General features: G+C 44.7%; 1 protein-coding gene across 1 annotated transcript in view; it reads left to right on the forward strand.

Annotated features, from left to right (window-relative positions):
• The window catches only part of PCSK6 (proprotein convertase subtilisin/kexin type 6), a 147,262-nt gene that overhangs the window by 40,246 nt on the left and 81,758 nt on the right, over positions 1-25,258 (forward strand). Inside the window, exons 9-10 of the mRNA XM_008068524.2 lie at positions 16,875-17,047; positions 21,673-21,885. Coding sequence (XP_008066715.2) covers positions 16,875-17,047; positions 21,673-21,885 — 386 coding nt within the window. The remainder of the gene's footprint in view (positions 1-16,874; positions 17,048-21,672; positions 21,886-25,258) is intronic.

Genomic DNA, 25,258 nt, shown 5'->3' on the forward strand with positions numbered 1-25,258 from the left:
TTTCGCCTCAGCCTTCCAAGTAGCCGGAATTACTGGCATGCGCTACCATGCCTGGCCGATTTTTTGATTTATTGTAGAGATGAGGTCTCGCTGCCCAGGTGGGTCTCGAGCCCGCGGACTCAGGCAATCCACTCACCTCAGCCTCCCAAAGGCGCGGGATTACAGGCTGAGCCACCGAGCCCAGCCCAAATGATATCTTAAGAAACAAACTCCTCCAGCCACCAGGACCCCTGGTCATATTGCCCTCAGGTGCATCACCTGCGTTGGGGAGAAATTGTCCATTCTCTGTAATCTGCTGAAGCACATATTATCTTCATTGTTTTCAGAGAGGAGAGCAGGGTATCCTGTGTATTAACTGGAAGTCCCTGATGTCTTTCATTTTAGTGAAATCTTAATTTTATATTGAGTTATCTAGATGTACATTAATGATTTGTACCCTTTTTCTATATGTAATGTTTCGATAATTACCTGTTGTAAAATTTTGTGATATCAAATTTGTTTATCTTCCTTTATGACTGTTGAATTTGGGAAAATAAACCTATTCTCCTGTTTCCTTTAAAAACTTAGTTTTAGAATAGTTGTTTGTCTTAAAGCATTTATGGTTGTGTCTTTTTTGTTTCACTTTCAATCCATGTGGAATTTATTTGTGTGAATAGTGTAAAGGAGAGATCTAATTTCATCCCCCTTCCCAAATTAATATTCAGTGATCTGTACATGCCACGCTTGTCACATCCTAGATTCCCATATGGACACTGGATCCTCCCTTATGTTTCATTAGTCTGTTTCTTTGTATGTCCTAATGATGCTGCACTTTTAATTATTATACTTTAGGGAGTTTTTATTTTTGTTTTTTGATAACTGATGGGACAGTTTTCTCTTATGGTTCTTTTTCAAAAACTTCTTGGCTATTCTTGCACATTTTCTCTTTCAGATGAACTTGAGAATCTGCTTTGTCAAGTTCCATAAAAAATCCTGTTGGGATTTTGATTGGGATTGCATGGAAATTATAGATTAATTGGGGGAGAATTGGCAGCTTTACAATATTGAGTCTTCCCACCCAGGAGCATGGTATGTTTTCATTTATTCAGGTCTTCTTTTATATCATTTTTAAAAGTTTTACCACTTTCTCCATATTGGTCTGATATACTCCTTGTTGGGTTTATTTCTAGGTTGGTTTTTTAAAAATTTATTTCTAGTTGGTCATTATTGAAATGGATATAGGAAGGCTGTTAGTTTCTGTGTGTCTGTTACTGTGTCTGGCTACCTTATTGAATTCCAGTGGTGCTATTGTTTTTCCTTGATTCTCTTGGCTTCTCTAGATGGATGTAAATAATAACTTATTCATAAATAATGGTGGTTTTATCTCTTTAATGTTAATAAGTCTCATTTCTTTTTCTTGCCTTATTTAAATATGTAGGGCCTCCTGATGAACACTGAATAGTGGTCGTTTATAGGTTCGGTTGTTTTATTTCTGACTTACACAAGAATGCTTCTAGTTCTGTACCACTTATAGATATCTTCTGTAGGTTTCCTATAGATACCCTTCATCAAGTTAAGGTCATTTTATTGTATTCTTAGATTTTTCCAGAGATTTGATTAGGAATGAATGTTGAATTTTTTTACATGTTCTTTTTGAAAGCACCTATTGAGATTATGATATTGTCTTTCTACTTCAGTATTTAATCTGTTTAATGTAGTTCATTCCAGTAAAAGATTTCCTAACACTAAAAATTGTTTTCATTCATGGAATACTATTTGATTGTGAGTATTGTTCTCTTAATACATTGCTACATTCAATTGTTAATATTGTATATATGGTTTTGCATCTTTATTTATAACCTGAATTGAACTGTGATTTTGTGTTTTGTGATGTCTCTCTAGTTTGGGTATTAGAGTTATGCTGATCTTGTAAAATGAATTAGGAAACCTCCTCTCATTTACTGTGCTCTGAAACAGTTCATATATTGTGGACATTGCCTGACTTTTGAAGTCTTGGTAGAGCAGATTAATTCATCTGATTGGGTATGCTGACTTTTTTAAAGGACTGGATCTACTCAGGTTTTCTATTTTTTTCTTGAGGAAATTGTGATAATTAAATTTACTAGAAAATAATTTGTTTCTCCAGATTTTCAAATATATGACATAAACTTAATAGCATAGTCTCATAATTTTAAAATATTTCATTCATATTTATAGTTATAATTGTTTCTAATCTTATTTATGGCATCTTTTCCCCCTTGATTAATGAAAAGTTGCTACTTCCTGTAAAATGGGTTTTTTTCCCCAGAGAAGCAGGTTTTTTGATCGAGTTCCTTAATTTTTATCTCATAAATTTCTTTGCTTTGTTTATTAATTCCTTCAGGTTTTTAATTTTTGTTGTTTTCTAGCTCCTTTTTTATGCTCTAATAAATGTTTTATACATTTTCCTTTCATCATCTATTACTGGTTTAATTATGTGGTACCTTTATTGCTGTATATTTCTGAATAATTTTACATTTTAGCTTTGATTTTTCTCTTTAACCCAGGAGTTATTGAGAAGAGATTTTAAGAATTTTCCAACTGGACAAATTGTGGTGTTCCTTTTGTTGCTAATTTTTAACTTTATTGATGGGATCAGAGACTGTTCTATATAATTTCTGCCTTTTGGAATTTATGAAGAATGTCTTTGTGGCCTAATACATGTTTGATTTTTGTCAATTCCAATGGGAGTTTGAAAAGTATTTTTATTCTATGCTTATCGAGTACAAAAATCTGTATCAGATTAGGGGTTGCAGTGGGTGGCCACCGGCTGCCTCTGGCCTGTGGACGTGTTTTGTTTGACCCACACAAGCGTAAACACTTGAGCAAACATTTACAAATCAAAGGATTTCGTGTAAAAATATGGGCTTGGGTTTCCTTTGAAAAATTAGAAGCTCTGGCCACCCTGGGCCCTCATTTCTTCATGACAACAGTTAGCTGGAGCTGCACAGCAGCTGTTCCTCACTCAGATGGCGGTTCATCGTCCTGCCATGGTCTTAACAGAGCTGGACACTACAGCCATTCCTTCTGCCTGCCTGGTACCTGTAGGTTGGTCAAATTCATTTAAAAGGGCTGAGTCTTTCTTAATTTTTGTCTACCTGATCTGTTTCTGAAAAGGGATATTGGTCCCCGTGATAATTATGGATTTGTCAATTTCTTTCAATTTTTGCTGTACACATTTTATAGCTGTGCTACAAGGTGCATAAAAGATATCTTTTTGGTGTAATGAATCTTTAACCAGCATAAAAATCCTCTCTTTGTCTCATCTCATTCTTTTTGCCTTTAGTTGTACTTTGTCCTGATATTAATATCACATCTGTACTTGGGCTGATCAAATTAGCACACTTGCTATATTATTTTATCATCACTTTCCTCATATATATTGTAGTCCCTTATTGTTAACCTTAGTTTTATAAACAGCAAGTATTTGGATGTATTTTTAATACAGAGTCTCTGAAAAGAAGGAATTTGCTATTTGCTATGTTCATTCATGTGCTGATTTCAGATGTATTTTGATTTCTACTGTTGTATTCCGTTTCATACATACAGACAGTGTACATATACAAGAAATATATATAAAATATCCTTATATGCCTTCTGCTAGATAGATGTAATTTCTTTTCTCTTCTTTGTTTTCTTTTACTCTAATGGCTTGAAATATTTACATTCTAATTCTGTTTATCTGTCACTCAAAACAGATACTGAGGGGGACCCCAAAAAACTGGAATTTATTTATTAAAAATTATGTATTTATTCTTACATATTTAAACTTCAGTCACTTTCAAAGTACTCTTCATTTGATGTAATACACCTATCAAGACACTTTTTCCATTGCTCAAAAGAGTTTTTGAACTTGTCATTTTGGATGCCTTTTAATGCTTCTGTCATTTTTTGTTTTGCCTCTTGCACATTGGCAAAATATTTCCCTTTGAGGACTTTTTTCATTGGGGAAATAAAAAAAGTGGCTCCAGGCAAGATCAGGTAAATAGGGAGGGTGGGGCACAGGGGCCATGCCGTTTTTTGGTTAAAAACTGCTGAATATTCATTGCAGTGTGGGAAGGCATGCTGTCATGGTGGAAGAATCGGTCACCTGTTTGCCACAACTCAGGACATTTCTTCCATAAATTGTGACACAAACTTTTCAGAACTTCCAGATAAAAACTTTGGTTAACCGTTTGATCTGGAGGAACAATTTCTGAGTGTATTACATAGGACCTGCCATCCGAAAGATAATTCTGGTTTTTTGGGGTCCCCCCAATATTTCTTTATAGCGTTTAGCACTAATCAGTGCTCATCACAAGAACCTTATCACAGCTCCACTTCTCTTTGCCATCTTCTCCTCTTCCTCACCTCCCCAGATTGGGATCTTCCAGGATTTTAACTTCATAATATTTTTAACAGCTTTACATTATGCATCAACAACCTAACTATAAAGGTTGACCAATTTCTTTGGTTACCATTTTAAAAAATCTTTCTTTTATGTTAATTTTTCTTTTATTAAATTTTCACATCTATTAAATTATTCTATCTTCCAAAAGATATCTTTGAGTTGCTTGCTGTATATATGAATATATATATGAAAGGTCATATAGATAGCTAACTTTCTGAGTCTTTGAAATCTAAAAATGTCTTAAATTTATTCCTATAAATTTGGCTGGGTTTTGTTTTATAGTTCAAAATAATTTCACTCAGAACTCTTAAAATATTGCCCCATGGTCTTTGGTTTTCCACTGTGACTGATAAAGTGTCTCTCCTTGTCTCTGATAATTTTTTTCCTCTGAAATCTACTTTATCTGAAATCTACTTTATCTAGTTACTTCTACTTTCCTTTGATTAATAGTTGCATGGTATATTGTTTCCCATCCTTTTACTTTCAATCTGCCTATATTGTTAAATTCTAATTGAGTTTCTTGCTGACAACATATATTTGGGCCATATTTTAAAATTTACCCTGCCAATCTCTGTCTTTTAATTGTTATATTTAGACCATTTATATTTAATGCAATTATTACTGTATATTAATTAATATAATGTGTTAGGATTTAAGTCTACTATCTTATCTTTTGTTTTCTCTGTTTTTAGTTTCCTTATTTTCTTTTTCTTGTCTTCCAAGGGTTTCTTGAATCCTTTTTAGAATTCTGTTTTAATGTATCTGTGATGTTTTTGAGTGCTTTTTTGTATAGCTTTGTTAGTGGCCTTTCTTGGTACTACATTATACACACGTAACTTAGCACAATCTATGTTATGGGTATTGTCATTTTGCCAGCTTGGGTGAAGTATAGAAACCTTCCTTTACATCCCAGTATCCTTCACCATTTATAATATTGGTCATATACATCCATCTTAAATATATATTCACTTAGAACCATATCAGACAGTGTTATAATTTTTGCTTCAACCATCAAACCAAACTCAAGAGGAAAAGTAAGCCTAATTGAATCTGTAGGTTTGAATGGTGTTTACCCATTATTTCTTGGAGAACTTTTTCAGCTCTCCCCTCTTTTTCCTCTCTTTCTGGTACTTTAGTGGCATGAATTTTAGATCCTTGTTATAGTCTCACTGGTCCCTGAGGCTCTGTTCATTTTATTCAAAAGTCTTTACTTTCTTTTTTTTTTTTTTTTGAGTTGGAGTCTCACTTCATCACCGCTCCCGGCCACCGCAGCCTCGACCTGCTGGGCTCCGGCAATCCTTCTGCCTCAGCCTTCCAAGTAGCTGGAACTACAGGTGTGCACTACCATGCCTGGCTAATTTTTGATTTATTGTGGAGATGAGGTCTTGCCAAGTTGCCCAGGCGGGTCTCGAACCCACAGGCTCAGGCAATTCACTCACCTCAGCCTCCCAAAGCGTGGGATTATAGGCTGAGCCATTGAGCCCGGCTAAAAGTCTTTACTTTCTGCTGTTCAGATTGGGTAATTCTTTTTCAAAAAAAATTTTCTAGTTCACCCTTTTTTTCCTCCGTCCCCTAGATTCTGTTATTGAGTCTATCCACTGAGTTTTTTATTTAGATTATTATATTTTTAGTTGTAATAACTCTACTCTTCTATTTCTTTGCTGAGACTTTCAGTTTCTTTGTTGAAACTTTCTATTTTTTTCATTTGTTTTAAGCATATTCATAATTGCTCACTGAAGCATTTTTATCACAGCTGCTTTTATTCTTGGTCAAAATAATTTTTATTTACCCATAACATTTTTTAAATTAATAAAAAGGATAAATCCAAAATAAATGAAATCTTTGTCAGATCATTCCAACATTCCTCTTACCTCAGTGTTGTCATCGAAGATTTCCCTTTTTTAATGCATTAGAGGTCTTCCTAGTTGTTCTTAGTATGATGTGTGATTTTCATTTGAAACATGCACATTTTTGTATCATAAGACTCTAGGTCTTATTTAAACCTTCTGTTCCAGCTGGCTCTCTCTGGGGCAGCTACAGCAGAGGGGAAAAGGACACCGTTTCATTATTGCCAGGTGCAGGTGTGTATCCAGGCCCCCATTCATCAGGTTGATAACTGAGGGTGGGAAGACTTCTCATCAATGCTGAGTGGAGGCAAGACTCCCAGCTCTCTGTGTGCCCCCCCATGAAGTCACCCCATTACTGGGGGCAGGGAAAATCCTGACTCTCTCCCAGACCTCCCGATACAACTTCGGGGAAGAGGAGTGGAGGTGGAAGACCAGGCTTGGCCATTGCCTTGCTAGACTCTGGTGTGGCCATGTACTCTTTGAGCTATGGCTGTCACCACAATTCCTGTCTTTGACCCCCCTCCCCAATCTTGGGAAGGTGAATCTTCTCCCTCCTTTCTCTTTCTCTCTCTAATTTACTTTTAAATAAACTTTTCTTTCTTTGAAAAAAAAAAAGAAAGCAAGACCAGGCTCACTGCATGTTATCTGCTAACCATGGGAGAGGGCCTGCTCCCTGCTTATTCTTTTCTGACATCACCCAGCAGGTGGGTGGGCACCTCATTACATATCTCAAGGGTGGAGGTCTAGGCTCCCTGCTCAACCTTTGCTGTTGTTAAGTAGGAATGGTGCTGCAATTTTTTTCTGTGGTGTTCTGTGTATTTATTTTAAATTTTTGTTTTGTTTTGTTTTTTCCCCATTTATTCCATTAACCTTGTCTCCTTGGGCTCGTCTGTTTTTTTGTGTGTGTATTGACTTTTAATTTGACTCTTCTCTTTATTGATGCTGGTTTTCTTTTTTTTTTGAGTTGGAGACTCACTCTGTCACCTAGACTAGAGTGCAGTGGCCACTTCCGGCCACCGCAGCCTCAACCTGCTGAGCTCCAGCGATCCTTCCACCTCAGCCTTCCAAGTAGCCGGAACTACAGGTGCGCGCTACCACGCCTGGCTAATTTTTTGATGTATTGTAGAGATGAGGTCTCGCCAAGTTACCCCGGCGGGTCTTGAACTCGCGGGCTCAGGCAATCCCAAAGCACGGGATTACAGGCTGAGTCACCCAGCCTGGCTGATGCTGATTTTCTTAAACATTTGCTGATTCTGGATTGTTTGTGCTCAGGGATCCACATGTGGCCTTGGGCAGTATCCAGTCTGACAGCAGGGGCCTTTCTGTGATAGGCTCCTCCCAGACTACGGCTGAGGATGTGAGCCCTCCCACTGCACTGTGGCTGGATGGCATTTCCTCTGGGAGGGTGGCGGAGGACTCCCTGCTCCCAGGACACTGGCCTGGCTCTCGGGCCTAAGAACCCTGTCTCACTGTCAGCCTCTGGATGAATTCTGCTACTGTAAGTGCTTAGACTGGAGAGGGAGTTGGCTGACTGGCTGCTGCCCCAGCTCCTCTTGCTAATGCCTGCTCAGGGTCCCTCCTTTTCTTGCACACAGAGCCTCCGGCTTTCAAGCACTTGTGGAATTATTCTCACCTCAGATGTCCTTCTGCCAGGGCACTGCGTCCTCCTGCTGGCTGATCCCTTGCTTGCTGTTCTTTTCAGTCCTCAGAACATCTTGTCTATGTCGACCTTTATTATTGTTTTTCAGGGCTGTTATAGATTTTTTGTTTGGTTGGTTTTTGTTTTTTGAGACAGAATCTATTGCTCTGTCACTCAAGCTAGAATGGACTGCTGTGGTGCAATCACAGCTGACTGTAGAGTCGAGCTCCTGGGCTCAAGTGATCCTCCCACCTCAGCCTTCCCAGTAGCTGGAACCACAGGTGTGCGCCACCATGCCCAGCTTATTTTTTTATTGTATAGAGATAGGTTCTCGCTATGTTGCCCAAGTTGATCTTGGCCGAAAACATTCCTCCTGCCTCAGCCTCCCAAAGTGCTGGGATTACAGACATGAGCCAACATGTCCGACCTCCCTTTTTAAAAAAAAATTATGTCTAGAGATTTGGGCCCTAAGGAGGGATAGGCTATGTGCACAGTCTTCCTTCTTAGTCCAATCTCCTTTGTGTTTTTATTGCGCTGATAGTAACAGCTATCACTGATTGCTCATAGTTGCCAGATGCGACACCAAATGCTGTAGTCATCTTTGCATCCAGTCCTCAGAATGATTCTGTGTTGGACATCATTATGGCCATTTGACTCCCCGGGGAAGTTAACAGTCAGAGAGGTGCTTCACCATGATCAGGTTCACAAAGCTGCTCAGAGGCAGAGCAAGCATGTGGCCTCAGGCCTGTTGCCTTGAAGCCTGGACCTCCACTCTGCAGTTGTAGCTCTGTTGCTAGGATCTGGATGAGGACAGCTGCCACCAAGTCCAGTGGCCAGAGACAGAAGCAGAAGGGAAGCCCTTGTGTGTGCAAGCATATCTCTTTCTTGACAGAGTTCACATTCCTTCCAAATGTAACTTGACCTTGCTTCTTCCTCCTGGCCTGAAAAAGAATGATAACGGGAATAGCATAGGAAGGGAGCGAGAGGTCTTTTCTAGCCTCTCTCCTCATTTAACCTTTCTTTGCTCTCTGCTCTATAACCTTTATTATTGTTGATATTACTTTCTTTTTTTAGTGGCAGGGCAGTTGTAGCTCCACTCTGTAACCCAGGTGGAGTGCGGTGGTACAATCATAGCTCTGTTCTGTAACCCAGGCAGAGTGCAATGATACAATCATAGCTCACTGTAACCTCCATCTCCCAGTCTCAAGAGATCCTTCTGCCTCACCCACCCGAGCAGTTAGAACTACAGGTGCATGCCACCACGCCTGACTACTTTTTATTTTCTTATGTTTTGTAGATGGAGTCTTGCTATGTTGCCCAGGCTAGTCTTGAACTCCTGAACTTCCAAAGCGCTGGGATTATAGGGGGTCAGTCACTGCACCTGATCTTTAAAAAAAAAAAGAAAAATAATTCCCCACACATCGTTCTCCTTCTCACTGTCTCTAATGTTCCCTCCATCTTAGCCTGTTTCTGGTTGGCTTCAGTGGTTTGTGGAGATGATGGGTGGATCTTAGGCTTGGCTGCCTCTGCCTGCCATCAGCTCGTCATCACCAGCTCTACTGGTGATGAGGTGAGCTGCAGGTGATCTTCTGGTGAGCCCTTCCTCCTGGTGCCTGCACATGCGTGAAGGCCCCTCCCAGACTACAGCCGAGGATGTGAGCCCACCCACTGCTCTGGGTCCCCCTGGCTTTGTGTCCCCCTGACCCCCAGCCACCTCCGAGACAGGCCTGTGGGGGCCAGTTGTGCTGCCTCAGCCAGCGCAGAGCTTGCTGTGTCAGGGAAGCCCGCCTTGTGCGAGGTGGGTGAGTGGAGCCCTGGCCCCTTTAACGTCACGGGGCACCTGCTGATGTTTTGCAAGATTCAGGCATTTTCCTAAGGCAGGAGGGGTGTCCTGGGGATACTTCGTCTGGGGTACAGCTTGCCCAGCATTTGAGAAGCATTGCCAGCCTGGCGGGGGGGCAGGATCCCCAAGGCTGCTCAGGAGCAGGCAGCATCTGGCGCCGGCGTTGAGGGAGCAGAAGGGCTGGGGGCTGCGGGGAGGCCCCTTCAGCCCGACAGATGCTTCCCAACAGGAAAGCTCCCCACTTGCTCAGCCATACGACGTGTGCGCGTCTTTTCAGACTGTGTTTACTCTGTTTCTGGGAAGGAAATAGAAACAGCAGCAGCCAGATTTCTGTTGGTGTTTTTGCTCCATATTTTGATTTGGGGAACTGAATCATGTTTTTCCTTTTGCAAACATGAAAATGTTAAGTACATAACAGCTAAATTAATCCTGGCCAATAAATTGGTTAATTATGCTAATTCTTAGTCACAGAATTCAGTCTCATTAGCGTTTCCATTAAGCAGTTTAGGCTTGTGAGCATTTCAAGAGAACAGTTTAAGCTGCAGATTAATCTTCAAAGGCTCCCAATGTATTTCCAACTGCTGGAGGATTTAAAATGCATTGGGGAGTTTGGGGGGATTTGGTGAATGTGAGGAGCTAGGGTTGTCAGGAGCTGGGGCTGTCAGGTTCCCTACCTCCCCCTCCCTTCAGCCCCCACATGGTCATCCAAGGCCCATGACTACTGGGTAGGGCATCCCAAGGCTAAGCAGGAGCCATGAGAAGGAGAAGATGGACAAGAACTGGCCATAGTCCCTCCACACTGTGACTCCCTGGCAGCCACATGCCCTCCCCAGGCCACCGAGAGGACTGGAGGCTGGCTCCCGAATGCTGTGGGCGACACAGATCTGGGTTCCTGAGATTGTCCTCACAAACACTGCTGAGGAGTCGCTTTATTCTTGGGTGCCTATGAGAAAGACAGACAGATAGAAGCAAAGAGACAGGGAGAGAGCACTTTCAAGTCTTAGTGACAAGCTCTCAGGTGGCAGCTTGAATATCTTATTCTCACCGGCTCCTTGTCTCCTTCAGAGGTCAGTTCAGGGTGTGTGTTTACTTTCTGTGTCACAAGCCACACACCTTCTCAGGGTCCCTTGCTGCCTCCCTTTGCAGTAGAGGTGTGTGAGTGCTCCAGCTAGCTCAGAAGCATGCTACTCTGTCCTGGGTCCCAAGCTGCCAGCTCTCTGATTCGCTGTGAGTCCCTGGGTGGTTCACTCCTGGTCCTCATTCCCTCATTCCCTAGGCCGTGAGAGGGATAGTCTAGATGTCAGATAGCTAGATAATGACTAAGGCTCTTCCAGTTTTTTACTGTTCTTCGAAGACTCAACAGGGCCTGATTGTCAAAGAGAGACCTGTTTAAATATATACGTAGTTTTCATTATTATTTAGGTGTGGCAAGGCCAACAGACGAGGAGACCACTGCCACTGATGGAAAAGGTAGTTTGTTACTCAAGAGGAGGGGGCATATCGCACCACATAGGGCCACACAGGGCGGCACCAGGTTGGTTAGGAGGCAGAGGGTGAGAGGAGGAAATGTGGGCCAGAGCCTTTATGGTGGCTTCTGTGAGAAGGAATCATCAAGGTGGGGAAAGCAAGTGTAGAAACAGCTAGTGTGAATGATTTCAGCAGACTTGGGACATAGGAGCTATCCCTAGTTGTCTGCTCCCTGACCCTGGGGTGATTAGGATAGGGGAACTGAGAGACCAATGATGGAGGTGGTTGGGGTGTAGACTCTGGATGGGTTGGCCTATATGTCAACAGCAAGCTCCTGGGTGAGTTGTTTCCTATCCCTGGAAATTGATTAGGCCTGAAGGAACAATCTGTCCAGGGTTTGCAAGGCCCCAGCTATCAAAACATCAGAATAGAGAAAATGTAAAGACACAGCTCACGCAAGACCTGACTGAGGATGGGCTTCATCTCATGATCCAGGCTCCATGGCAGGACATCCTCACAAGGTGCCCCACTGTCTACAGCTGTGTTTCCACTACAGATAGAGGTGACATGGCTCTGCCAGGAGATCAGGAACAGAGCAGAAACCAAGAGAGAAGGCTTGGCGATCAAACACTGGCCTCCACGGGTGTCACGGGATGCTGGTGAACATCGATGTGTCGTGACAGCCCCGCGGACCCCAGCACCCTGGGATTCCTAGAGCAAGGCTGCCATGTGAGAGCATTCTTAGCACTTGGGCATACTTTTATTGTCTTAGGCGATAATAAGCATTGACAGAAATCTTTTAAGATCTAGCAATTCTAAAAAACTATTGAAACTTCAGTTGGCCCAGAATGACTGCTCATAGGACAGAATGTACTATAGTTTACTGGGAGGGGAAAAAACCCAAGACAAACAAACAAACCCCCCCAAAAAACCACAATTCTCTGGGGATTTACTAAAATAAACTCATGATTAATGAGCAAAATTTGTTGAGGAGGCCTATTTGTCACACTCGGGAAGTTACAATCTAATTTTGCTTGCGGCTGTTCACTGCTCCTGTGTTGCTGTTCATTTGCTGAAGGCAAAATACATTACTTCTCAATAAACAAAAGTGGGCCCAATGTGTCCCCTCCCTTGCCCTCCTCCAGATGCCAACAACCTGGGCAGGAGGGCTGATTACTTGTATTGGTGTGTGGGTGTGTGTGTTCCTATCATCGCCTTTTAACACTGAGCATTCTCAGAAGGTTTGGGGGGAAATGCTGTGTCTTGTGCTGCTTTATAGGGGTGATTGCATGTGGTTGAATTTGCCTTGCCCTATATAAGCCTATTATTTGGAAAGTCAAGATACCAGTTAGAAGCAGGGAAAAAAGAGGGAAGATGGGTCACTATGGAAAAAGAGGTGTTGTTCTTTGTTAACTTTATGAAGAGACTTGTAAAATCAATGATTTCAGCAAGTTCTCTGAGGCCATTAAAAATACAGAAGGAGCCAAAAAAAATTGCTTTTTAAGGAAGGGAAAACTATTAAAATTGTAATACTCAATATATACTGATAACAAAAGAGGAATACCAGTCACATTTGACTTCTGCAATTAGAAGAGGTGCTCCTAGTGGTTACCATCAGCATCCAGACACTTCTGATTATGGCGAATATCTCTTAAAATGTGTATACTTTTTTTTGGCACCCCCGCTATCGTTGGATTTAGGTGATTTTATAGGAATGCATATATTATGTAAAGTGGGGCAAGCCCGTATGATATTTTCCCAGGTGGAGCTTCTGGGGGTAACTGGAATTGCCTGGGGGTGGACTGAGCCTATAACACTCCACCAAACACAGAGCCACCAGGTTCTCCAAAGCAGCCACCCTCCTCCTACTAAACACTCCTTCCACCTCGTGCCCACAGACTCATCCTAGAGTGGGTCAGTCTGACACACAGAGAGCTCTGAATCCGCATGCCAAAGAGCAATCCATTCTCAGGCTAACAATGGGGACTTAATTTGCCATCAGAATGATTTGTCCACATAATTTTTATACTCGGCAATAAATGGGTCTCTCTTTTTTCATTAGGAAAAACGATTACTGTTTTTCTTCTTAGCATTTCCAGAGAGCCATTCACATTAAAAGCTCATGTTGGAACAGCAGGTTTCTACTGAAAATATTTACCTTGTCTTTGCTGGCAACTTGTCAGTGTTGGGGAAAATAGATGCTTCATTAAAATCTAAACACATGATGCTTGCTTTCCCACACATCAGCCAGCCTTCTTCCAAGATGAAAAGCATGGTGAGAGGTGTTGGGAAATCATTCTGGTCATATGTTTTATGTATTTTTGGATGTTTTCTGGCATCCTGTTCTTGTTCAGAAATAGGCATCTTAGCACCTATCACTTATATGGAGGAGTCCTAGAATAGCAGGTTCAGCTTAACCACTAGAACACAGAATTGGTCTTGGCTGCTGATGTGGCTTCCGGAGTCTCCTGCCCCGGAGAGCAAGGGCATGCATAACACTGCTGCCATTTATTTATCCCTCAGCACCAGGTGCCAGGGCCTCAACTTATCTCTTCTTTAATCTCAACTACCCCAGCAGGTAAATATTGTATAAAACAGGTGTTTAGAGAGGTTGAGACCATGCCCAAGGTCACACAGAGCTGGAATTCCACCCCAGGACTCTCTGACCCCTGCTCTCTCTCTCTCTCTCTCTCTCTCTCTCTTCCACTGTGAGCTGCTCTGCATCTTGCCATGGCCCCTGCTTTGCTAGACAACACTGTCAACGTCCCACACTGCCAACATACCACACTGGTTGTGGCCCTGCTTTTGGAGGTTCACAGCTGAGGGAGCTGAGTGCCTGGTCCTGGTGTTCCTGACACAGCCATGGAGATGGAAGGGCTGGGCACGCAGACCAGAGCTTGGAGAAGAACTGCACTTCATGGCCACCCTAACCCCTCCTCTCCACCTGTAACTCAAAAAGGAGAGAGTACAATGAACTGATGTTATAGCCCTCATGGGCTGTGACTCTGCCCTGCGTGTAAAAGGAAGAACCTTACAACAAACCCAGGAAATGTTCTGCCCCAGATGACTCCCGTGATCTTCAAGGGGAAATGGCCTGTTGCACTATTAAAGTTAAGGATCTCTGTTTGTCAAGAGACACCATAAACAAAGGAGCAGACAGGGCATACACTGGGAGAAGATTTTTATAACCTACATTACCAACAAAAGATTGATTCCCAATAGAAGCAAAATTAAACAATATGTTATATAAGCATGCGTATAATTGTATTTCAACAGTAGTTTTTAAAAGGCAATGGAATGAATAATTCAAAATTCAGATCATTGTCCCGTGAGAGGCCAGGGATGGCAGTGAAGACACATGGGTTGAGGCCCCCAGGTGGTCATATCCTCATTCTTGTGTCGGGTGGAGGGTTAAGGGTGTCTGTTATTTGATTAGGTTTTATAGCTAACATGTATGTGACATTGAATACTTGTACGTGTATTTGTCCATTTTGCATTGCTATAAAGGAATATCTGAGACTGGGTAATTTATAAAGGTGTCTTTTGATTCACAGCATCTTCTGGGCTTCTGGTGAGGCCTCAGGAAGCTTAAAATCATGATGGAAGGTAGAAAAGGAGCAGGTGTGTCACATGATGAGAGCAGAAGCTAGAGAGAGGGGAGGTGGTGCCAAACGCATTTAATCAGTTCTCTTGTGAACTCATTACCATGAGAACAGCACCAAGCCATTCATGAGGGATCTACCCCATGACCCAGTTACCTCCCACTAGGCCCCACCTCCAGCATTAGGGGTCACACTTTAACAGAAGATTTGGAAGGGATAACCATCCAAACTATGCCAGTACATATCAAATAGCATGTTTTTAGAAAATAAAAACTGGGCAGAATTAATTGGTAGAATGGAATAATTTATTACAGTACAATCTTCTCCAAATGCTCTTTAGGTAGGAAGCTGCTCATCCTGGCAGATCAAAGTACATTAAGTTATCTGTTTACAATCCATGTGCTACTGGGTAAGAGATTAGAGGACAAGAAAATTTGAAATTTATGTGTTAAGTTTCCATCAGTTTCCATCAAAAGTGACAGCCCAGTACTGCCACAATTATCGTCTAAGTGGATAGGATGGTAGGGATTTTACTCATCCCTGCACACCTGGGAAGGGTCTTGCCTCCCAGGGTGTCGTTCCTGTGGCTCTTCTCTTAGAGTCCTGAGCTGCCTCATTTAAGTTCAGGGATAAGTCACTATTTTGTAGTTTAAGGTCAATCATATTCAGAGTTTCTGTTTTTGAGTATCCACTATGTATTGATGAAGATTCAGAGATATAAAACAAATCGGCCTAGACCAGTATGGGTGAGAGAGGAAACCCCTGCTGGGTGAGGTGAGCCCCAGAAGGAGGCTACCTGGGCCAGAAGTGAGCATGTGGGGCGAGGGTGCTGCAGCCATTACCAACCATGTCTTGGAAGAGTCTTTGATGGTACACGGAAATGCTCTGTATAATGTCAGTGAGAAAAAAAGGATTTGGAAAGAAAGTACGTGCTACAGGCAAAGAAAAATACTAGAAGAAGATATCCAAAATATTATCACTGATTATTTCTCTATTTCCCAAACTTTGGACAAAAAGCATTGACTGTTCTTGCAATAAGAAAAAGTCCCCTTTTTCATTGTACCTCAAATAGCACTCAGATTTAGAATTTGTCTTGGTGAAGGATGTGGTCATAGACCATACAGTGCTGGGGCTGGTGTTCATACAATAGAACTGCTTCTGGGGCCTCCAAGTAGGGGGCTGTAGGTACTGAGTGGCCATAAGCTGCTGATCCAGGGTGGGGTGGCAAAGTCTCCTGAGCCTCAGAAAAGTACGACTTTATGTATCTCCGAATATCCAGGAAGAGGGTTCTGGTGGCTGTCTCCCAGTGTCATCCAGGCCTTGCTCAGACTCCTTCTCTGGGGGAGGCTTACTGGGGGGCACAAGCCCACTAACTGTAGAGTATGACCAGTAATGGAGGCAGATGCTGGGCATGGGACAAGGAGGGAGACCCCTGACTAGGGTGGCAGACATCAGGGTAGGTTTGTGGAGCTCCTCACACATTGTCATGCCTTTCCTCTTGGGGTGCTCTTGAAGAAGCTGGACTCCCCACCTTTAAAGACCCCTCCAAGGGAACACAGAACCTGAACCCAGACAGAGGATATGGCCAGTGCCATCTAAGGCCCGATCCCCCTTCGTGACAGGCTAGGACACAGGCTTCTGTCTTCCAGGCTAAAAGCTCATCATTTGGTTCATCACAAATTATGCATCAGGGATGGAATCATAAAGGAAAGAGAAATAGATGTCAACTGCTAGCAGCTGGGAAAGCCGAAAAGGCTGCGAAGTTCTATGATGGAAGTGTGCATTTTGAGATACCAGCATGGCATCATGTTGCCGAGGGAAGCTGCGTGACCCTCTCTTTTGGAAGCAACTTGGCTTCCTTTGTTGCCTTGGCCTGAGGCATCATTTTAATTTTTACACATCAGCCAGCCTGGAGCAGGGAAGCCAGCTTTGCAAAAGGATGTGGGAAAGCCCCTGCCGGGGATCTCCATGACGCAGTGTCACTGTCTGGGCTGCTTGAAGCCCCTGTGGCCATTGCCGTGCACTCAGGAGCACTGGCACTGATGTCAAGCCTGCACTGTGCTTTCAGGCATCCGCATGCTGGACGGCGACGTCACAGACGTGGTGGAGGCGAAGTCGCTGGGCATCAGACCCAACTACATCGACATATATAGTGCCAGCTGGGGGCCGGATGACGACGGGAAGACGGTAGACGGGCCTGGCCGGCTGGCCAAGCAAGCTTTCGAGTACGGCATTAAAAAGGTGTGAGTGACCTAGGGCTGCAGGGGAGCTCTCTGGGCGAGGGTGGCAATCAGCAGTTTTAACAATTAAATAACAGAGCCACACAAGCCACAGCCCTCAAACAGGAAAACGGACAAGGCCCTGCTGTGCCAAGTGCCAGGGCCAGGGCAAGGGAGGGGTCACTTAGGGGCTCTGGGAAGTGGGTCTTTACCAAGGAAAGCAGAAGTGTTTCACCTTTTTCCAGAACAGCTGCTCCAATGAGGACCAGCTGGTCATCTGCCAGCCCAGCCCTCTCTGCCTGAGAGTGTGCCTGTCCTCCGTGGAAGGGTGTGTGCTGGTGGATAGGAGAGGTCCGAGTCAGGCCACCTGGCCTCTCACTTGGACAATGCAGGTGGATGGGGGTACTGGGCCTCGGCCCATCTGCCCACAGAAATACCCAACCATGGAGCCTTCTGCATCTGTCGTGGGGTGTGTTAATCCAGGGCCCCACTACGCCATGGTCTGGACACCTCCCGCCAGCACACAGCCCAGCACAATTAGAATGTCTTGGGTAGAGCCTCACCAAGGGCTAAGCAGTCAAGACCTGCGAGGCTGGTTCTCTCCTGACCAGCTGAGGGGAGGCCAAGGAGGCTGGCAGGATCCTCCTGGGAGACCTCCATGCCAGCTGCTCTGTGATCACTGATTCTGGATCCTTATGAGTCAGGAAGGCTGAGGGTTGAGAAGGGGTGGCTAAAGATGGACCAGTGCTCACAGGGCAGATGGCAAGGCAGATTTCTGGGTGAGGACAGCTTTTTGGAGCAGGCAGACAAAAATATGGTCAGCGTCCAGGAGTCCCTGGGTGGCCCAGCAGACCACAGGCCAGAGCATAATGTGTGGCCAGTGACTGCTGGGGTAGGGGTGGGGGGCAGCAAGGAGTCCCAGCAAGAAGTCCAGGCTTCTTTGACTTCTCCTGACGAGGAACTGGGGAGGGGAGCAGCAAAAGTCAAGCCCATTTCATTACTTGTATTATTTAAAACATTTTTCAGAGTTCTTATTGTATCATAACCCATGCACGGTGATTGAAATGTGACTAATAAACAGTTACTAAGTAAATCAAATAGTACCAGAGGATTATATTGCAAACAGCCTTTCTTTGTCTCCCCCTCTGCCCACCCCCCTGCACCTACCCCACAGAGGAGCAATTAAAAAAAATTTTTTTTCATGATTTCCTTTCTCTAAATAATATCATTTGATTGCTTTCCTGGCGCATTTGGTTTGATCACTACCTATTGATTTCCTCCTATGGGGATGATTATTTTTCCCTGAGAAGGCCCCCAGCCCTGATGCCTGGTGATACCCTGGAGTTTCTTCCATTTTCTTACCCTTTCCGGGCATCGGGCCTATATCCTGTGCTCTGCCTCCTGCCAGCCACACCTGGCCTGCCCCTCCTCCTCCACTGCCTGAGAAACTAGTGATCAAATGCATGAGTGTCCATCCCTGTGTCCCTCAGAACACACAGCACCCTTACATGCAATACAAGAAGAAAAGTCGAGGAAGAGGGGCAGTGGAGACACACACACACATACGTCTACAGTCTGGGACCTCAAGTGCATTCTTCAGTTACGTGATGGCTTCCTTGGTCTCCACAACTCCAAGAAAACACAGAAGTGGCTTCAGTCAGGTTTCTGAGCACCCGCTTGGCCACAGGCTGGGCTGAGCAGTGCTGGCAGACGCAGGCGTGACCAAGCCAGCCACTGCCTGCAGAGGCTGCCAAATACATAAATCATATCTTTCTCTTCCTCAGCTCCCCACTCCACCCACTAGATCACTTAGATCTCAATCCTGATGACAAGTGAAATATCCTAAAAATTAAGCCGACTCTAAGCTTCAGAGAGGGTGGCTAAGTTAGAGATTGCTTTTTTTTAATATGAAACATATTGCTTGGAAGAGTGTTAATGCTGAGTGTCTGTCATTTCTACAGGATGACTTCTAAAGATATGAACTCTTAGTATGAGGCCCCTTGGTTCCAGGAGAGGTAATGGTCATTTTCCAGTGATTGTTTGGGCTCTCTGCTTCACTTAGGCTTGTGTAGATGGAACCCATGAAAGACATTGGAAAGTTGAGGCTGCAAAGAGGGGGTCTTTGCATTCTGAGTTCTGAACAGTGTTGGCTTCATCAGGCTGTCAGGGGAGTGGGGAAGGGACATAGGGGGCCACGTGCTTCACCCTCATTCTTGCCTTAAATCATAGCTGTCTAAAGCTGTCACTGAAAACCCTCCCAGAGATTCGATGATCTCAAACCAAACCGCATTCTTCCATATGTTTTCCTTTTTGCCACCAATTTGTCACCTGCAGTCTTCTGTGAAATCTGACTTCATTTTTGGTAGATGATGTGGACTGGTGGTAGGAGACTTCAGAACCTATAATTTGGCACAGAGATCTGTTTAATGCCAGTCCTTAGGAACCCTTACCTCTCACCTGGCTTGCCATTCCAAAGGGAAATTAGATATCACTGTGGCTGAAAGCACACACTGTGTCCAGATGACCAGCATTTGCCAGCCCTCTGTAGCGGTACCTCTGAGTTCATGGATAAACTTTCACTCCCCAGAAAGATGCTAAAATGCGATTTGATTTGGTTGAAGTTGTGGCTTTACTAAACAGAAGTGCAAGTTCATGGCCGGATTTGCAAAGCCCCCTGTAGCTTCTATCCCATGACTTCCATATGAAGCCACTGGATGATCTGGAAAGTGAAAATAAAGTCCTCAGAGATAGTAAAAACATCTCTTCATGTCAGACCTGGGAGTCCCCTTAACTTCATTTCCATGTTCTTTCTTTCTTTTTAAAAATTTTTTAATTTTTTTAAAGCAGGATTTATTTTTTTATTTTTTATTTTTTTGAGTTGGAATCTCACTGGAGTGCAGTGGCCGCTTCCAGCCACCGCAGCCTCAACCTGCTGGACTCCGGTGATCCTTCCGCCTCAGCCTTCCAAGTAGCTGGAACTACAGGCACGCGCCACCACGCCTGGCTGATTTTTTGATTTATTGTAGAGATGAGGTCTCGCCAAGTTGCCCAGGCAGGTCTCGAACCCATGGGCTCAGGCAATCCACTCACCTCAGCCTCCCAAGGCGCGGGATTACAGGCTGAGCCACTGAGCCCAGCTAAAGCAGGATTTTTGAGAGGAAAGAAAAACTCCTGTCTTGGCCCCTCAGACATGGATCCCCCTGGAGATGCGTAAAGCAGAGTGAATGAGGCAGCTTTAAGCAACAGGGCTGGGTGAGCACCAGGAGCCTTCCAGCAGGCTCTTGGGAGCCTCAGGTTGGAACCAGAGTTCCCTTGATCTCCAAAGCCCCTTGGTGTGGCCTCATAGAGCAAGTGGATCCACTCAGCAGTAGGGAACTTGAGCACTGAGGGTGAGTGTGATGTGTCCCATTCAGCAGCAGGCTTAATTTGACTCTACAGGGATTGAAGGATTGCAGAGTTTGGTATACCTGATTTTTAAATTGGCCAATTGTTGAGCATCGGTATCCATTTCTTCCGTGTGTTTAGAAAGGAAGGGCCTCAGGAAAAAGTCACCAGCCAGTGGGTCCTGTTTCACATGGACACAAATGTTGGCACTGTTCTCGGGGCTGACTGTATACCACCAGCAGAACCAGCCATCTGACCTGCATTGATCAGTTCAGTCTCCCATCAGCTAATCTCTAGCTCATGTTTGTGGCTGGGGTGATGCTTGGTTTGGTCAGTGGTCATTGATACTGTGGGTGTGGGATAGAACAGAGCTTCAGGAACCTATCCTGACTCACCACTGCCTTTCAAATACTTGTTTTCACATATAAGTTCTTAGCAACAAAAATCTGCACATAACCAGGTGCAGTGGTTCACGCCGGGTAATTCCAGCACTTTGGGAGGTCCAAGTGGGAGGATCACTTGAGCCCAGGAGTTTGAGGTCAGCCTGGGCAACATAGTGAGATCACATCTAAAAAAAAGAAAAAGGAAAGAAAATTTTACACACAAGCGAGGCCCTGGCCCTAGCTGTGATAATGATATGACGTCTCTAATACTTATCGAAGGCGGAGACCTCAGGGAACTTGGACAGGACACCTCAAGTGGCCACCATCTTCCTGAATCATAACTTTCTTTGCCTATTCTGTCTTTGCAAAATTAACTCACTCTCCAAGAAGGGCACCTTTTCAGGTCTGTTTCCAGGAAAATTCATTCTCTTCTTCACCAGATCAGCTCTTTCAACCCAGAAAAATTAAAGTTATAAATTCCTCTGTCATCCAAAATCTCAGTATTATTTGCAGCACTGCAAGGTCTCTTTGATCACAGGCCATTATGATGGAAATTATAGGTATGACTCTGAAAGAGAACAGCTTGTGTTAGGACCCTGGATTTTCCTGTGAAGAGCAGAAGAGTTTTTCTGGCCCTTTTCCTATATGATCCTGTGATTCTGCAGTTTTAGGGCTGTTGCCATAGGCAAAAGTACTCCATTAAAATCAAAACAGAGCCCACAAAACCATGCTCTCTGCGGCATCCAGATGGTCTGAATGCATCCTCCGTGTCCCCTTTGGAAGGACATTCAGGAGGTGGGACTCCAGGCTGCATGTGAAACCCGCCCCCATGAGGTTCTGGCTGTGGGACTGATACCTTGTTCTTCTTGTTTCCCTTCAGGGCCGGCAGGGCCTAGGCTCCATCTTTGTCTGGGCATCTGGAAACGGTGGAAGAGAGGGGGACTACTGCTCATGTGACGGCTACACCAACAGCATCTACACCATTTCCGTGAGCAGCACCACCGAGAATGGCTACAAGCCCTGGTACCTAGAGGAATGCGCCTCCACCCTGGCCACCACCTACAGCAGTGGAGCCTTTTACGAGCGGAAAATTGTAAGTCCTCTTGGCAAGTGGAGAGTTTATAATGCACATCTCAGCCCTCTGGGAATGAGTTCCTTTTCCCCCCTTAATAAAAAGATGAGTTAGGTCGAGGCCAGATTGTTCTGGAACCCTTGGTCCTGGCCTCCCCCATCAACTGTTGAGCCTCGAGGTAAACCCCAGTCACTTGGCAACCTTCCCTGGACTGTGCCTTTCTAATCTTTGCACAGAAATAGCAATTAAAATCCTCTTTGACTTTAGAGATCTAAAAATATCATTTAAGAATGGGGTTCGTTTTCATGATGTCCTGTTTTAGCTCTCTCAAATTCTGTGGTCACATCACTTAGGATCCAATTGACCATCTAGTTCCAGTGTGTACAGTAACATCAGAGAAAGGCTTGGTTTTATACTGAGACATTCTAGAAATCCAAGTGTCCTTCTAGGCATTCCATTACTACAGAAAAATTTATCCCGGACAAGTTTAAGTCAAGTAGTGGTTTCTGTCTGTTCCACTCACTTACATGGACATAAGCATGATTTATCTTTTAAAACATAACTGTTGGCAATCCCTTCGGGTCCCCTCCCACTGTGGTAGCTTTTCTGTCCTCTCAATAAATCCTGCTTTCTAAAAAAGAAAAAAAAAGGCAACTGTTTTAGTATATGGGCAGAATATGTGCTTTTTCCTTCCCTTCGTACTTTTTTACTAAAAAAAAAGGAAGGGAGGGTTTCCAGTCCAAATTAATGCAGAATTGAAATGTACAGCCATTAAGTTGACTTTTAGACATTTAAAAAATGAGACCGTGGAGCTGGCCAAACATGGTTCAATTTTAAAGCTCACTAGCATCTTTTCATTTCTCCTTCTGCTCAGCCACATCTTTAGAAATTATTTGCAAATTTATTTTTACACTTTTCTGTGGGAGCATACAGGCTTCCTGTTCTCTGCTTTGCTCTGCACTGGTGAAAGGTCAGCCACTGTCGTTCCGCCGCCAGGCTGGCAGCGGCTGGGCTGCTTAACTAAGGTATTAATTTAAGTTGTTATTTTTCTTTTCTGCTGGCGTACACGCCCTGGGACAGGCAGCTGGGATTCTGAATGGTGTCCTGTTTGCATAGGACTCTGGCTCATTTGAACATGGACTGTCTTGGGTCTTACTAGACAGACGTTTGTGCTGAAACCTGACAAGGCCTGCTTGGCCAAATGGGTGTGAGTCTGAGCTTGCTGAGTGATGGGACACTTTGGACCACTGACTGTATACAGGGAGGATGGTGACTCCACCCTGGAAGCAGGACTTGCAGCTTGATTTGCTTAGTGTATCACAATAGTGTATGCATATTTGTAGGTGCATGTGTGTGCATATACCTTCCTTAGCTACAAAATGTTTCTGTTTTTCTTTTTTAAAAATTCTTTTTTGAGCAATACTGTGCAGGTAAGAACAATGTTGTTGAGAGAGGCATAAAAGGAAAAACATACTCAGTCATGACTGCTATCCTGAAAGTCTGCTCTGACAGTATGGATGGCATCTTTTTTTTTTCAGGTCTGCCAGAGCCCGGTTTTTACTCTGAGCCATCTTAGACATCCCTCAAGGGGACAAGCGGCTGCTCTGTGCAGTCAGGCAGATTTCTGATGGCAGTCAAAGCTCTGTCCCTGTGTTCCCCACCCCTCCCTGTCTGGTTAATGCTGACCAGTGCCCGCCTAGAGTGAGGGCTGTCCCTGGTGAGATGGGACTCTTGATGAAAGGAGAAAAACCTAAAGGAAGCATCTCACACTCATTAGCATGAGCCATGTCTCAGGCATGGTACTAGAGTTCAGGAAGGGGAGGCCCACTTTGATTCAGTGATCCTTCCCAGGGGGGTGTCTTTTCATTCCCCAGGACCCCCTTATCTGCAGCTGGAGAGGCAGTTCTGGGGTTCACATGCTCTAGGGAGTATGGCCTCCTGCCCAGTCACTCCAGTTTCCCTTGCTGGCCACCATCTACCAAGCACTAGTGTGTCACCACTGGGCACCTTCTTTGCACATGAAGATGCTGGGGACCACGTAGTTGCATTCTCCTCCCTTCTCCTTTGCCCTCAGCTGCCCTCCCCACATCAGGGTGTGCCAACCCTGCTAAATAGGCAGGATGGAAACTGGTCTCTGTTGGTGTTCCTGTCACATCTTTCTGTGCATGTGTGACATGGACTAGACCCCTTCCACTGGGCAGTTGTCAGCCCAGCTCAAATGTGCCCAGGGAAGATGTTCAGCAGGACCTGGCAGGTTGAAAGTGCTCCAGATTTAGCTGCTGCTGCAGATGGAACCTGAATTGTATCACTAGAGAAATTTATTCTCAGAGGTTAAGCAAGTCAACTGCTAGAGCTTTGTGGAGGTTGGATGGGTGTATTAGTTTCCTGTTGCTGCCATAACAAATTATCCCAAGTGTAGCAGCTTAAAACAGCACAAATTGATATATTGCAGCCCTGTAGTTCAGAAGTCCAGCAGCCTGGACTGGTCTGTGTTCAGAGTCTCACAGGCTGAAACCAAGGTGCTGGCAGGGCCATGCTCCTTTCCAAGGGCTCTGGGGAGAAGCCATTTCCTTCTCTTTCAGGTGGTTGGCAAGGCTCAGTTCCCTGTGGTTATGGGACTGAGGTTCCTATTTCCTGCTGGGCTGTCAGCTGAGGGCCGTCCTCAGCTTCTGGAGGCTACCCACATGCTTTGGATTATGTTCCCCCACTCCTGCTTCAAAGCCAGCAGTGATGGGTGGAGTTTTTCTGAACCCTCATTTCTCTGACAGACTGCCTTCCTCTTCCTCTTTGAAGGGCCCACCCGGATAATCAGGATAACCTCCCAGCTGGTTACCAGCCTCAACTCCATCTGCAGAGGGCACAGGAGTAACACTAGGGGACAGAGATCATGAGGGCTACAATCCCATCTAGCACGGCTGAACCCACATGGGCTGAACCCACAGTGCTCCTTCTTAGTTCAATTCATAGGGAAGGTACAGACAGGCCAAGCGGGGGTGAGGTCCAGAATCAATACCCCGACCTAGCCCGAGCCAGCACCTCCAATGAGGGCAGGCAGAGTGCCCATCTGCAGAGCTAGCCTCACCTTCATGGAACAGCTGGCCTTGTCGTTCTGCTCAGCAGGACCTGGTCGGTAGAGAGTGCTCCAGATTTAGCTGCTGCTGCAGATGGAACCAGGTGCTTTAGGCACAGAACCTGTCAGTGCGCTGAGGAAAATGTCCTGGTGGAGAACCCTACCTGTGACCTGAAGGCAGAAATGCTCTCTGGGCACCCCCAGCTGCTCTGAAGTCAGGGCGGCTTTGGGGTCACTAATATGGGCTCTAGCAGGTGGTCCTGCCATGGGGACTCTTGGGTGTTAGTGACAGGCCACAATGCCAGGATACCCAGGGATGAGGGC

This window comes from Carlito syrichta, unplaced genomic scaffold (assembly GCF_000164805.1).
Source record: "Carlito syrichta isolate Samal-C Ts95f unplaced genomic scaffold, Tarsius_syrichta-2.0.1 Scaffold311144, whole genome shotgun sequence".
NCBI lineage: Eukaryota > Metazoa > Chordata > Mammalia > Primates > Tarsiidae > Carlito > Carlito syrichta.